This window comes from Naegleria gruberi (genome assembly GCF_000004985.1).
Source record: "Naegleria gruberi genomic scaffold NAEGRscaffold_58, whole genome shotgun sequence".
Taxonomy (NCBI): domain Eukaryota; phylum Heterolobosea; class Eutetramitea; order Acrasida; family Naegleriidae; genus Naegleria; species Naegleria gruberi.
In genome coordinates, this window is record NW_003163269.1 from 88,370 (window position 1) to 102,684 (window position 14,315).

General features: G+C 32.2%; 7 protein-coding genes across 7 annotated transcripts; 6 read left to right on the forward strand and 1 right to left on the reverse strand.

Moving 5' to 3' along the window:
• Positions 1 to 171: 171 nt before the first annotated feature.
• NAEGRDRAFT_73064 (uncharacterized protein) lies at positions 172 to 483 on the reverse strand (the record flags this gene model as incomplete). Its single annotated transcript, XM_002671828.1, has 1 exon — positions 172 to 483. One exon carries the CDS (start codon positions 481 to 483, stop codon positions 172 to 174), a length of 312 nt encoding a protein of 103 aa, XP_002671874.1.
• Positions 484 to 987: 504 nt separating this feature from the next.
• NAEGRDRAFT_73065 (uncharacterized protein) lies at positions 988 to 3,654 on the forward strand (the record flags this gene model as incomplete). Its single annotated transcript, XM_002671760.1, has 1 exon — positions 988 to 3,654. The coding sequence occupies one exon, from the start codon at positions 988 to 990 to the stop codon at positions 3,652 to 3,654; it is 2,667 nt and encodes an 888-aa protein (XP_002671806.1).
• Positions 3,655 to 3,958: 304 nt separating this feature from the next.
• NAEGRDRAFT_73066 (uncharacterized protein) lies at positions 3,959 to 5,476 on the forward strand (the record flags this gene model as incomplete). Its single annotated transcript, XM_002671761.1, has 1 exon — positions 3,959 to 5,476. The coding sequence occupies one exon, from the start codon at positions 3,959 to 3,961 to the stop codon at positions 5,474 to 5,476; it is 1,518 nt and encodes a 505-aa protein (XP_002671807.1).
• A 2,092-nt stretch (positions 5,477 to 7,568) lies between these two features.
• NAEGRDRAFT_81394 (uncharacterized protein) lies at positions 7,569 to 8,207 on the forward strand. The gene is made up of 2 exons (XM_002671762.1): positions 7,569 to 7,587; positions 7,641 to 8,207. Exon 2 carries the CDS (start codon positions 7,696 to 7,698, stop codon positions 8,110 to 8,112), a length of 417 nt encoding a protein of 138 aa, XP_002671808.1. The 5' UTR covers positions 7,569 to 7,587; positions 7,641 to 7,695; the 3' UTR covers positions 8,113 to 8,207.
• Positions 8,208 to 8,577: 370 nt separating this feature from the next.
• NAEGRDRAFT_73068 (uncharacterized protein) lies at positions 8,578 to 10,236 on the forward strand (the record flags this gene model as incomplete). Its single annotated transcript, XM_002671763.1, has 1 exon — positions 8,578 to 10,236. One exon carries the CDS (start codon positions 8,578 to 8,580, stop codon positions 10,234 to 10,236), a length of 1,659 nt encoding a protein of 552 aa, XP_002671809.1.
• A 346-nt stretch (positions 10,237 to 10,582) lies between these two features.
• Positions 10,583 to 12,427, forward strand: NAEGRDRAFT_52616 (uncharacterized protein; the record flags this gene model as incomplete). The annotated part of the gene is made up of 1 exon (XM_002671764.1): positions 10,583 to 12,427. The coding sequence occupies one exon, from the start codon at positions 10,583 to 10,585 to the stop codon at positions 12,425 to 12,427; it is 1,845 nt and encodes a 614-aa protein (XP_002671810.1).
• Positions 12,428 to 12,708: 281 nt separating this feature from the next.
• Positions 12,709 to 14,184, forward strand: NAEGRDRAFT_52617 (uncharacterized protein; the record flags this gene model as incomplete). The annotated part of the gene is made up of 1 exon (XM_002671765.1): positions 12,709 to 14,184. The coding sequence occupies one exon, from the start codon at positions 12,709 to 12,711 to the stop codon at positions 14,182 to 14,184; it is 1,476 nt and encodes a 491-aa protein (XP_002671811.1).
• Positions 14,185 to 14,315: the final 131 nt, after the last annotated feature.

Below are 14,315 nucleotides of genomic sequence, written 5' to 3' on the forward strand. Positions count from 1 at the left end.
GGTGGATCATTAATTCCAGTAACAATTACAACAACATGTTGGGTTGACATTATTCCAATTATAGTTAATGACAGCTCAACTGATGAATGTGTTGAGTTTTTCTTTGAGTGTTGCGTTCAAGAATAAATATTAATATTTGAATTATTCAAAATTATTTAAATGTTTTTAAATTTACACAGATCTTGTTGCCTTGAAGAAGTTACGTAAGACAAAAACTTGACCAACAGCCATAACAACAATTCCAATCATTTCAGCAACACCCCAGAACATAACCTTTTCATTGGTAATTTCAGCCAAGTCTCTGTGACTTTCTTCTCTGGTACGATAGAACTTTTGTTCGGTTTGAATTTCCGATAAACCTTCAGTCAATCTCAAAACTGATTTAACAATTGGGTCCTTTTCATCCAATTTACTAAGGTTTGGATCCAAAAGATCACCAACGTGGATTTCAAAACTAACAGTCTTGGATGTAAGCTTGGACATACGATTGGAGAAGCAGAACTTGTATCGTCCAGTTTCCACAGCAGTAAATGTATATTTTCCTTCAGTTTCACCCTTGCTTTCGTGAACAAGAACTCCACTTGGAGCATTAATATAAAGATCAACATCTAAATATCCTCCGCTTGATACTTGGAATTGTAAAAGCACTTTGGCCTTTAATTTTCCAAAACATAATCAATTTGAATACAATCCAATAAATAATCATACAATCATGGCCATGATCAAATAGATTAATAATTCAAAAACATCATCGGGGACAAACAACAATAACAAATTTTCCACCACCAATATAATTTTCAAATGACTTACATTCACTTTCTTAACATCCTCCCAAAAACATTGTTCACTCAATGGTTCAATCTTTACAGACAAGGCATCTGTTCTTTGTACCATCAAAATTGCTACCATCATCAGCACGGCAGCAGCCAAGCACATTAAACGCTTTGTATGCATTTTTTAATTTATTTTTATAAAAAATTGTAAAAAATGCTGGCAGGGACATCGTCATCAAGCAATGCTGCTAATTTGTTCCCTGTAGGGCATTCATCATCATCAGGTCATGTTGTTGTTGGTGGTGGAGGTGTTTTATCGTCATCATCAGCATCAGCATCGATGGTTGTAGGAACAACAACAACCAATTCTACAACAACATCAGGAGTAGCAAATAATATGAAACCGTGTTATTATACATTCTTTTCTGATGATTGTACTTCTCCTCTTCAACAACAACCATCAAAATCAAAATTTCCATCATCTCCGAATTCTAGTGGTAGTGGTGGATCAGTTCCACACTTTATTAGTAAACAAGAGAAGGAAAGATTAAAATTAAATGCTAAAAAGACTGTTAGTTTGGCTTTCATAGGAATGGGAAATCATAAGGCTATTGATATTACAAATCAAGTTTTAAAAAAGCAAGTATTTTACGACAAAACTAAAACAAATACTGTGCCGAATAATCAGCCAACAAACACATCAACAAAATCAACATCCGAAAATAGTGGATTTGTTATTTTAAATAATGTTGTAAATTCCAATATCTCCGATCAACAAGGTTCCACTCCAAGAAAACAACATCAAATATCTATTGATTCTTACCATGATGTGGATCAAAATAAGGTTTATTTATTTGCTGACCTTATGCAAACACCTGAACATTGTAAAACATTCACTGAACAATTCTTACCTTACAAAATGTCAACAGTTGGCCAAACAAATTCTGGATATCAAAATATCTTGACACCAAACACCAATCATTCCTTTGATTTGGAGCATGCTATTGATTTTGAAAGAGTTTTACAAACTCTCTTATTTTTATTCCAAACATCACATATGATTTTCTTTATTTTACCTTCATCTCAAAATAGTGGCAGTGTTTGTTCAAGTCTTCACCAAAATTTACTTTCTTTATTCAGAGTTTTACAAATTAGTAAGCAATATGTTAACTCAAAGGTTTTGGACGTAATCCATCAAGAAAAATCACAAACTACACCAACAAATCCAACCAATGAGAATCCGACTATGAAGATGATTAACACTATTCTCACAAGTCCAGTCATGTTGTCACTATATAGTCCAGGAAGAGTTTTACCTGTTATTTCCTTTATTTTCGTTCAGGAAAGAGAAAATTGGAATAAGATGGCCAGTTTATGTGAACAACAAAAATTAAATGTTGATGATGAATTGGACGAATACATGCTGAACAGAATGCAAAATGGAGTTGAAAATCAAGTGAGGAATCATATTTTAAAGAAGGGAAAGTTCTCGGGTGTAGATTCTATCAAGACACCTCTTTTCATGATGGATCCAAACACTTGCACATTTGTAATTGTTGAGCCTGAAGATTCAGAAATTTCTCCATTCGGAACAAAGGTTTCTCTCGAACATTCAAGAAAGGCCCTCTTCTCCTTAAGTGATATTTCTGATAGTGAAGCTCTTCAAAAATCTAGTATCAACTCTAGAGCCCATCACAAATCAAAAAAGCCATCAGATTCTGCTCAAAGCCGTGAAACTTATATTGGTGTCAACAAGATTGCTGGTTTCATTCAAAAGCAATTGGATTATTTTACCAAGCAAATGCAAGCTGGTAAAAGATTTATCTTGCCAACCTCATTGAATTGGTATCAAGCAACTTTTGCATTTGAAGAATTGTTTTCTCTTAATAATGAGGAATTGCAAAAGATTTTAGTAGACAAGACAAAGGATATTATCCATCCAAACTTTTCATTCTCTGACAAGCGTTGCTCTCATGCGTTCAAGATAGCTACAGATCACTTCTTGCAAAAGGTACAAGCTTCTCAATCTACAAATGCAAAAATGATTGAGTTGGTCAATGAAACAATTTCCAAGTACAAGACTTTTGCTTGTGGATATTTCTCCTCTCACTATAACCAACAACTTCAAACTTTCCTTCAAGCAAACACTCCAAAGCCATCTCAAACACAACCTCAAAAGTTCGTTCCTTATCAATTTGTTACTGGTTGTCCAATTTCACAAATTTCTATTCAAAAAATTGGTGATTATACTTCTATGAATGGAAGAAATGGAGCTATCAGAAGAGGAAATCAAATTATTAACTTTATTCAAGTACATACCATGTTATCTAGAGATAGATACCAAAAGAGAAAGAAGAAAAAGCCAACAAATAACCAAGAATACGCCCAAGATACTGAAGGAAATGATACATTCTTGATTGCTTTTGAATATGAAACTCCAAGAAAGGAATATGTTCTTAATCTTGATCAATTGACTCAATTATTCAAGCAAACTCATCCTACTGAAGGTCTTGTCAGTGCTTTGGATATGATTCAAAAAACCAGTATCCCTCTCTTCCTTCCTTCAAATTGGTTCTTATCTGACAAGAAAGGATCATTTGCCAGATTGAAGCAAATCACTATTGGAATTCCAGATGCTGATTTGACAAATACCATCACCTTCTCACCTAAAATTTCTGTTCCTGTAAAGCAAGAAGGACCAACACCTGCCACCACTATTGTAGCTCCAAAGATTTTCCCTCTCTGCAACATCAAACAAGGAATTGTTTTTGGAAGAAATCAATTTTTAACTATTGATATTGATTATGATAGTAACCAACTTAACAATTATGAAGATGTTACTCAATTATTCCTCTACTCAAATTCTATTCAAATCAACTAATACTTGGGCTTAGTATTTGCGACTTTTCCTTGCGCATTGAGTCTTTACTCTTTCAGATACACATTTCATTGTGTTAAAAAAATCATCATATTTGGCTACTTGTCGACTGGAGAAAATTTTAGAACTTTCTTTACCAACACTTTGAAAATCGTCTCAATTATTTCACATTCTCGGCTTTCAATAAAGTTCCAACAATCGTATGTGTTGTTTCATTCTATCCTTTACCCATTCAATTCAATTATGCATTATTTTAAAAACTAATTAATATTTAAAAAGAATTTCAACAAAAAATTGAAAAAGAAAAATGAGTTCATTATTAAAGAGAAATTTACGCACTTGGATGAAAACTGGAAAACCAATCAATTTCCTTCCCTCGTTATCCTCATCATCCAATTATCATCACCATCAGTTAATTATTACCAACACAAATACTAGTCACTTGAGCAATCAGTACAATAGAATCGGAAGTGGTTGCATGAATAATTCTTCATCTTGCTATCACACTTGTCTTTTCAATTCTTCTAACAATTCATCATCCACAACAATAACAAGTGATACAATTGTTTCCCTCATTCAACAAGTAAAATCCATTATTCCAGCCAATGCAAGAGTATTACAATATGAACAATCAGAAGAAAAGAAGAGTTTAATCTTTTCACTTGCTCAACAAATTCAATCCATTGTTAGAATGAAGAGAAATTCAGAAGAAGAAGTATCATCATTGAAATTGGAATTATTTGAAAAGGATTTACTTTTAACACCAGAAGCTTGTGTTGATGTCTTGCTTTCTCTTTATTATTATCATCAATTTGCTGGAGATTTATCAAAGAAATCATTATATGATAATATTTTCTCAAGTATTAATCATGCTATTGAGAGTAGTATTGAAAAACCAAGTCCTGTACTCTACCACTTGAAAGGAATGTTTTTACAAAGATATTCCAGAGATGTTTTACTGCCAAGCTTTAAACAAGAAGAAGCTGTTGATAAATGCACAGAGGGTATTAAGAGTTTTGAAAAAGCTTTAAGGTTATATGAAAATAGTGAACTCAAGGATTCTAAGGAACTATACTATGTTCATGGAGATATTGCTATTTTGAATTTGTGGTTGTCAAATATGTTTAAAGCTCTTGCTTTTGTGAGACCAAACATCAGTCAATTTGAAGAATCTGAAACAGAAAAGGAATTCCAAAGAATGATTGAACAACAATTTTCTGAAGATGCTGTCAGAGAACAATTGGAAAATATGTCCAAGTCTAAGCCAGTTCAATCTGTTCCAGAAATGGAAAATTTGTTTTATCAAACTGGTGAAAGAGCTATCAAACATTTTAAAAAATCATTTGAAAAAGTAAGAGAAGCCAAGACAGTTTATGCCTATGCTGGTGCTTTATTCTTAATGGAAAAAGTTCCAGAAGCAATCAACGGTTATGGAATGCTCTTTGAAAATAATAGAGAATTATATAATGATTTAATTGAAGAAACTCTCAAGAAGGAAACAACAGTCAACTATTCACTTTGTTTATATCACAATCATTCATTTTCACAAGCTAAGGATATTTTGAGTGAAACTCTTAAGGAATTCCCTGATGAAGCTCCACTGGAGGCATTCTTACTTCATCTTCAAGTTGCTGAAGACCCATCATCATTCAATGGAGAGAAAGGAAAGCAAGCTATTCAAAAATTCAAGAAATATTACTTTGTAATTGAGCAATTAGAAAGAGAAATGTCTAGAGGTGATATTCAAAAGATTAGTTATGATCCAAGACAACTTCAATTTTTCAAGAATATCTGTCAAGCTTACATGTCTGAATTAAAACAATAAATCAATTGATTTATTTCTTCTTTGGCTTAACTTCTGGAATAGCAACTTCACCACCATAATAAATAGCATCCATTTCCTTTTGAGAAATCTTCTTTCTTCTATATTGAGCTGGCAGATCACTAGCTGATGAATAGACGAGGACGCTTCCACGAACAGTAGGAGCAGCTGGAGCAACAGGCTTTGGTTGTGGAATGGTTGGTTGTGGCTTAGTTTCTTGTGGTTTAGCTTGTTCAATTTCGTCTCTCTTGCCATATCTAAACTTAATCATTGGTTCTCTCTTGTGGGCGGAAGAGGATGGTGTAGTGGTGGTGGTAGTAGTTGGAGTAGAAGCAGCTGGCTTACTTTCAGATGATTGAGTAGTGGCTGGTTTAGAAGCATCAGATGATGATGACGGAGCAGAAGCATCAGTATCAATAATAAATAAATCTCTTCCGATTTCAACCTTTTCTCCAATTTTTGGAACCAAAATCTTTGTGATCACTCCGGATTGTGGTGCTTTAACTTCTGCTTGTACTTTATCAGTATCTAAAGCAACAATAACTTCATCTTCCTTACAAAAGTCTCCCTCCTTTTTAAACCAAGATCCAATTTCACCATCACTAATAGATTCTCCAAGTGTTGGTACTTTAACAGTTAAACTAGCAAATGGTGTAATTTGTTGATGATAATTTCTCATCGACATGGAGGAAACCATTTTACTACTACAATTCAAGAATCGCTTCATATTACCTGCTCTATTGACAATAAACATTTTTTTATAATTTTATTATTTTAGAAAATAAAAATGATGAAAATGTCGCGCGAAAAAGTGCCGAAATTCTCTTAATTTAACCAACACTGGAAGATCAAAGCCTATGATGATGAAGATTAGTACAAAAGAGAGATGTAGTTTTGATGATGAAGGTGATGATAATTATAGTGTTGATTGGTTGATAGCATATGGAGAGGTATTAATTTATTTAAAGTACAAGTAATTGAGAATTTAATGTTCGGAAGTGAGGAAGATTCTCAAAAAAATTAAATTGATTGAATAATTTAATTTAAATTTATTATTTCAACGCTCTATTTTCTGTACTGTAGTAAATTAAGCCATCAGCTAAGTGAACTGACTGTTCATTGGAATTTATGAATTCTTTCCGATATTCGATTTTTGGTTAATTTTCTATCAATTCAAAGAGGTCGAAATAGAATATTATAAGTTCAATGAATTTGTAAAGTTTATGAAATTTACTGTGGATTAAACTAATTAAACTAATTCAAAACTATTCTAATCAAAGTTGAATAATTACGAGGAAATTCTTCTTACAAATTGCTAAATGCATTACATTATACATTCATCTTATGAAAATGCATTTTTCAGCTCGTTAACGTTGAAAGATCTTAAGTGTTACAAAGAAGGATCTTTGTATAGATCTGAAAATTAAATGTATTAATTCAATTTTACAATAATTTTGAGGAGGAAAATTAATTTTTGGTTGAAAACAGATATTCAAAAGCAATTTCGATAATTAATTATACAACCACTAATACAAAATGAACTTTACAATGTTGATACAATTCAGCTAAACGACTGAGATTGCAAGTCATACACTTTAGGATGAAGAAATTGTGCAATTTTTGAATGAATTAACCTTTCTCGAATCACATTTCTACTAACGTGTTTACGTTCTATTTGAAACTTTCATGGCTTCCTGCAATAGCATCCATCCTCTTGACTTTATTTGTTCAATCTTCGTATTTGAAAACATTCAATTCTCTTTTAAATACCATTAACTTTCTAAATGGGAAATTTTAAAGTTGACTCAATTGGTGCTATTACAGATTCAATACTTTAATATTTAAAAGGTGTTAATCATTTGAAATTGTTTTTGAAATCTTGCACCTGATAAATCCCTGCACAAAACAACTAGCGGAGTTGCAAGAATAGAATTAATCACCCAAATTCATCTCATTAATGCGAAATATTTAATATTTCTTTCGAATACCCGGCTGTCTCCTGTTTATCTCAATTTGGCAATTTTTATGTCTGGCAAGAATGAATTAAAGTTGGCAGGCCTTTCGCTTAATATTGAGACGAAAGACAATAAAAAAATGTCCCAATTACGATCTAGGTTTGTTTCTAAATTGACGTAATTCGAATGACTTTTCTTTTAAAAACTACCAGCAGCAGTTATCTATTCGAATGGATAGATGGATTATCACCCCAACAACGATTAAACATGTTGTTGTGTGTTTTGAAAATGCTAACTGGCACTGTTTCAAATACCAGCTGCAATCATGCTACTCCACTCCTTCACGAAAGTCTAAATAATCATCACATGCTAGATTTTACAATTCAATCCAATCAAGTTTTTTCTGCTCCAACAGATAAAGACCAGATATCGAACTCAATCTCAACATCATCATCATCAGAAGAAGAAGTGGAGAAACCAAACACATTGCTAATTGTAGAAAATGGAAAACAACGAAAGAATACAGTGAAGAATGCTTCAAAAAACAATAGTTCGACAAAGATTACAAAAAGGAATAGAAATATTAGAAAAAGATATCAAACATTGGTGCTTTCCTTCTTTAATGAACCGTTCAAGATTCAAACGGTGGAAAGTATGAAATCGAAATTTGCCAACAAGGCTTAATTGTTCTTGTAAAGTTGTACTAATAAGAAGCATTATGAAAATCATCGTAAAGCAAATAAGTTGGAATGAGAATAAACAGCTGAAGTTATACTAAACTTGACTAAATTAAAATCTTTTTAATCTAACGCCATTCCTAAATGGTTCAATTCAAACTTTGTGAATAAGGTGCAAGCTTATGTAAAGCAAATTAATTACACGAGACTGACTTATTGTTGCATTCGTCCACTTTCTATTTTTGCAATAATTTGAAAAAAAATGTCACTCACAGATCTTCCCAGAGAAATATTTCTTCTAGTTCATTCCTACACTGATTTTCAAACTATTCTAAACCTGCGCTCAGTTTCCAAATATTTATCCATTGTGAATAAATATTATCAATCGGAAATTGTGAATTTCACTAAAGATTATTCCGAATATTATTCACTTGGAGAGATTCTATTAGATTTTAGAGGAAAGGACAATTTAATGTCACTAGTCGAACCATCAATCATGTTTTTTGATGAAAATATTGAAAAGATCGAATCTGTCATATTGAATTTGGATCAATGCACAACACAAAGTTTAGGATTTATTGGAAGTTTATTCGGTAATAATTGTAATCTCATTTCTGATTTGAAATTGGATTTGTGGTTTTCCAGAAAAATCAAATTTGAAAAAATTGATGTAAAATTCATTTCAAAATTTGAAAAATTGCAAAATCTTTCAATGGTTTTGGTTCATGCCAATGAATGTGTGGATTTGATTTTTGATGAGTTGGAAAGAGGAAAATTTAATGAATTGAAGAAATTCGAATTGGCCATTCGTTGCACCACTTTATTGAGTCCTCAAATTTTGAGATTGGCTAATATTTTGGAACAAATGAAAACGTTGAAACACTTGACATTGGAAATATTACACGTACAACCTTCACAAAAAGCAATGAATACTTTGATAGAGTCACTCTATTATATTCCATTTCTCAATCTTAGAGTAAAGTTGAATGCTCAATTCACGATGGAACCATTGCGTAATCTTTCTGGGAAATGTAGAGAGCTTTCCATGAAAATTGAAAATGGAGGAGCCACTCAGGAAATTTATTTGGATCAGGTTAAGAATTTGGCAAAATTAGAGATTGATTCTTTGCCAAACTCTCGTGCAATGTTGAATTCATATATGAAGGAATTGATTATTGGGGATTATGCTTCAAATTTGCAACAACTTTTAAAGAATGATTTTCTCTTGGGAAATACTTTTGACAATTTGAAGAGATTGGAATTGATTCATGTTGGAAATGTATTGGATGCTCCTAATGTATTTCCATCTTTGGAATATGTACATTGTTCAAATTGCTCGTTTAGGAGTAGCATTGAGTTCTTTTCTAATAGTAGAAAATTGAAGAGTTTAGTGTTGAAATTTTGTGTTTTTGAAACAAGATCTACAACAGAATTGAGGTGCAAAGAATTGGAAGAATTGGACATTACCACCTCTGGTACCTGCACTAAATTTCTTGATATTCCTGCATTGAGAGGACTGAAACTCAAAAAACTAACCATCTTTCCTGTAACCACATTTTTAGCTTATTCAAACTTTGTATCCAATGCAAGTCAGACATTAGTGGACCTATCAGCTATTGAGGAAATGTCAAGTTTGGAATATTTGAATTTAGGAGAATATTACGACAAGTTTTCTTTTGACAAGTTGACTAATCTGAAATATTTGGAGATTCGAGATGTTAGATCTGAGGGGATTTTATCATTTTGTACAAATGACCATTTACTTCATAATTGCATTATTCATTTTGAAAATACTTATGTGAGGGATATTTTTCCAACTTATTCAGAAAATGGAATTGCTAAGGTTGACAAGTCAATTCATCGATTAATTATTTCCAAATTGAAAGGGTTGGGTTGTCATGTGAAAGGTGTTAAATTTGTTATAATATCAACAAAGTATATCTACGTTTCTTTCCATGTGCAATCCAAGAAACAATTGGTTTATTCATTTCCTAGTTTCATTCTAATTAGTAGAAAGCAACCATATTCAATTTTGGCAAGTGGAAGAAGTTTCGAAAAGAAACAAGAAAAATTCGAAGATTCATGGGATATACCTCCAAATGTCGACCAAAATAAATGTGATATCCAATAATACAAACTAATCAAACTAATCTTTGACCTTTCCATTCATTCTTAATATTTCCACATTAATGTGGGAATCTCTTTTTGTGAAAAAAACAGCAGCACTGTTGGAAATTCATTCATATCCAATAATATCCATCGAACCAGATAATGACCAATGTTGGAATAATAAACTAGCTCATTATCCGTTATTATCACAGGAAGATTGGCAACTTTTATATGTTGATATGCACAACTTTTTAATCTAAGATACTACCATACTACCACCAATAACTTTCTCTGGAGGTGGCATCCTCCTCAAGCTGAGGGTTCATTCGAATTTGTTGAAGAATCTTAATAAAATTAAGAAAACAAAAATGATATCGAACAAAACAATTCAATCCGTTGATGAAGTGGTCGTAGAGAATGAATCTCCCTTATCATGCTCACAATTAGAAAATTGTGGTTTTGTTGTTGTAATGTATCTCATGAGAACCAAAGATATGAACATTATTGTAGCGAATGGAGAGGGACCCTTTCCTTCTCTTCCACCACCTTCCGAAACAACTTCTCTCTCCTACGGCCAAGTGGATAAAGAACAGCAGAAAGGCTTGTGGTATTTTCTATTTGGTAATAGTAGGGATAATAGTAAAAAGCCGGAGAAGAAACATGCTCTGTTTGTGAGGGATTTACGACTTGATGAATGTCATGGAGTGGAAAGTCGAAGAGTTGAGATGAGGAGATTATATTCAAAGTTTGAAATTGTTCTTCAAATTGTTAGGGGGGTGGAGTATGTTTTGCTACCACGAAATTGGTATGACATATCATGTTGGAGAGAAAGACTTGGTAATGACATTTTTGGTCTCTCTTTGAGGAATAGAAAGTTTCCAGTATTCGAAACATCAATCAGATATGGAAATGCTTACTTGACGGATTATGGAACCAAGTTTGGTATTCCAGAAATTGAGCAGAATGTGATTTTTAATTATTCAAAATGCACCAACGAACAAAGAGTGAAAATGGTTGAAAAAGTATACGAAATAGACTTTAAAAATGTTGAAATTCATCCTCTTTATTTCATTTTTGCATTTACAGAGTTTGGAAAGAGTTTGAGATATTTCAAATTGTTAAAAAAATTTGGGAAATCACCTTCTCCATATTTGGAAACCATCTTGTCAAGCAACTCCTTAAAATTCATAAGCAAATATGATTTAGACATTATTAGACACTTTAAGTTTTGGCTTCACGTCCCAATCAATGTTTGGTATTTTGAAACTACTGATTTCTCAGACAGTATTAAGGTTGGAGAATATGATTCAACACCAATTCGTAGAATCGATTGGTTGAAGGAAAGATTGCTAAGTGATGATTTACAGACTCCTTTCGAGATTGAACATTCTGATGGTATTGACATTTCATTTGGTAAAGCAGGAGATGAAATAGTGCAACGAATGAATTTGGCTGTAATAGAAAAGTGTTATTACAAGCAGGAATATTTATCTTGCAGATTAGTTGAACTGGATGATGGAAATTCACATGCAAATCAAGATGTTTATCCAATATTTTGGAGAGAGGACACTTTTGTAATTCACTCTGAAAACTTGCAATTGTTGTGTGAGAATCTACTCAACATTGTTTCAATGATTGTTAAAAATTGGGATTTAACTGTTGAAGAAGATGTTCCTTTTTTGGATTATGATTTGGTGGATATGAGATATTTATATAGAATTGAATTAAGTTTAAAACAGTCAAAGATTATTAGCTCCAAATTATCTCAACATCTAGACAGTTTCAATTTAACTCCTAAACAATTAGAAAGTGCAAATTGTGTTGTAAAGACAATTACAAGTCAAATTAGAAATGTCGAAATGATGGCAATGTCACTATTACAATTAAGCAACCAATACGAAAAAGACTTGTTTGTGAAAATTCCTCACAGATTTCAAGCCATCATTATGTTAAGTGAATGGATTGATCACTGTTTGGATTTCACGCATTCAATTCAAGGATATTTCTTACAATATTTCAATTTTCCAAATCAAATTGACAAATATTTCAGCGATATTGTTATTGAAAAGTTGATCATGAAACAAATCAAAACTCAGGACATTTATGAAATGGCAAAATACCTGTCCATCATGTCAACTGCCATACAACATGATCTATTTTTGTATCATGCTGGATGGATTATTGATGCTTTTTCTGCTTGGATTGAGAAATAAATTTCACTAATGGATTAAGGACATTTATTTTTCTTTTTAGCTAAAAGAACAATTACACACACCAAGAAAATAAAACCACAAGAAAAGAAAGCACCATTTCTTGTTTTTTTCAATATAATATTTGAGTAATTGTGTGAATTGGTAGAAAACACAGTTTTCGCTTGAGAAGACAAAAAAATAAAAATAGCAAATCCAAAAAAACTTGCTGCTGCAAATTTTTCTCCTTCAAAACCAAATATAAACTTGGAACATAAATTTATAAACAAAAAAAACAACAAAACATGAAAATTATTGAACAAGAAGATATGTTAGAAGAAGAACTTGTTGTAATCCATTTGGATACTTCCATTTTCAGTCCACTCCTCAAATCAACAACAGACAACCAATCCAAATTATTAAAGCACTGGTGTATGGAGGCAGATCTATTCAAATATTCCATCATTACACCTCTGGAATATTGTATTGAACAACCAAACCTTAATGGACAGTATTGCAAAATTAGTAAAGCTCCCTATGTATACTCTAAGAAACTACCATTGGAAGAGGAGGGATCGAAATGGATATGGGGTATGGATTCGATATTTGTACCAGATTATGTTGGTTCAAAACATGGCTCCTTATTGAGTGTTAAACAATCAACAAATAACGATGAAATAATTTGTGAAAAAGAAACTGAAAGATCAGATGCAACTATTCCAGTTGTTGTAGAGATGAGAAACAATAGAGAGTTTATGATGGAGAGTGTACAGAAAAATGGTTTATTACTTTATTATGCTCATCCTGATTTACTTTTTGATCAAGAATTATTATTGGAAGCCATAAGAAATAATGTATCTGCTTTCCAATATGTTCCATATAATCTCAGAAGAGATGAACAATTCTTAAAAAGAGCTATTGAAAAATGTGGAGATGTGTTTTTATACCTTACTGGAGAGTGGAGAAAGAGAAATGATTTATACGAAATATCTTTGAGAACATGTGAAAACAAGCTAAAACTATTCGAAAGATTGGATCCTTCAATTAGAATGAATTATGCACCCAGTATGGTATCAAACTATTGGAGAGCAATCTATTTCCTCAACCCTTCAGACTCTCGATACTCTCAACTAATCCAGATTATTCTCAATTCGAATCAAGTTTCTGACTCTGAATTAATCAATTCAAATTTAATAACCAACAGGAAAGATTTATGGAAATATCTCGATATTTCTTATAGGGCACTTATCTTGGCTAAAAGAGAGTGCATTGATAATGAAGCAATCATTAAGGCATTGAGAAGTAATATGATCATTTCCAACTATCTATCGTATTACCAATGGAATGCAATCAAGGAAAATCATTCTCTTATAATGGAAATAATTCAAAATCCAATAGAATTAACAATTGAAGCTGCAACATTTATTATTAAAAATTCTAATCGGGATAATGTCAGAGCACTCGTAAAAAGATATCCTTTTCTAGCAGAAAAGGTTACTGAGGTGAAAATGATGTTTGATCCTTATATTCTTAGATATTTGCCGTCAAACAAACAATATGAAACTATTCGAAAGTGTGCCAAACTAATAATGGATGAAAAAGAGTATTTCGAAACAGTAGGATATTATTTCCAAGGAAGCAGTGCCCTCGCCTGGATTTTAAGAGAAAGATTTACCATATCACATCCTGGCTTGGTCATTCCTTACCATAGATTTGGAAAAAAACTCGACTGTCAACCAATTTGTTGGGATTTTGAGTTGTGGTATGAGAGTATCAACTAAATAAAAACCGACTATAGGTCTAGTGTAATTTCCTAACTAAGTAAAATTCAAAATATGCCATCCTCAAGTAGGCCACACAATAAATCTGATCGATTTTCAACTGAAATGCTCGATATATTTAAAGCTCCTAT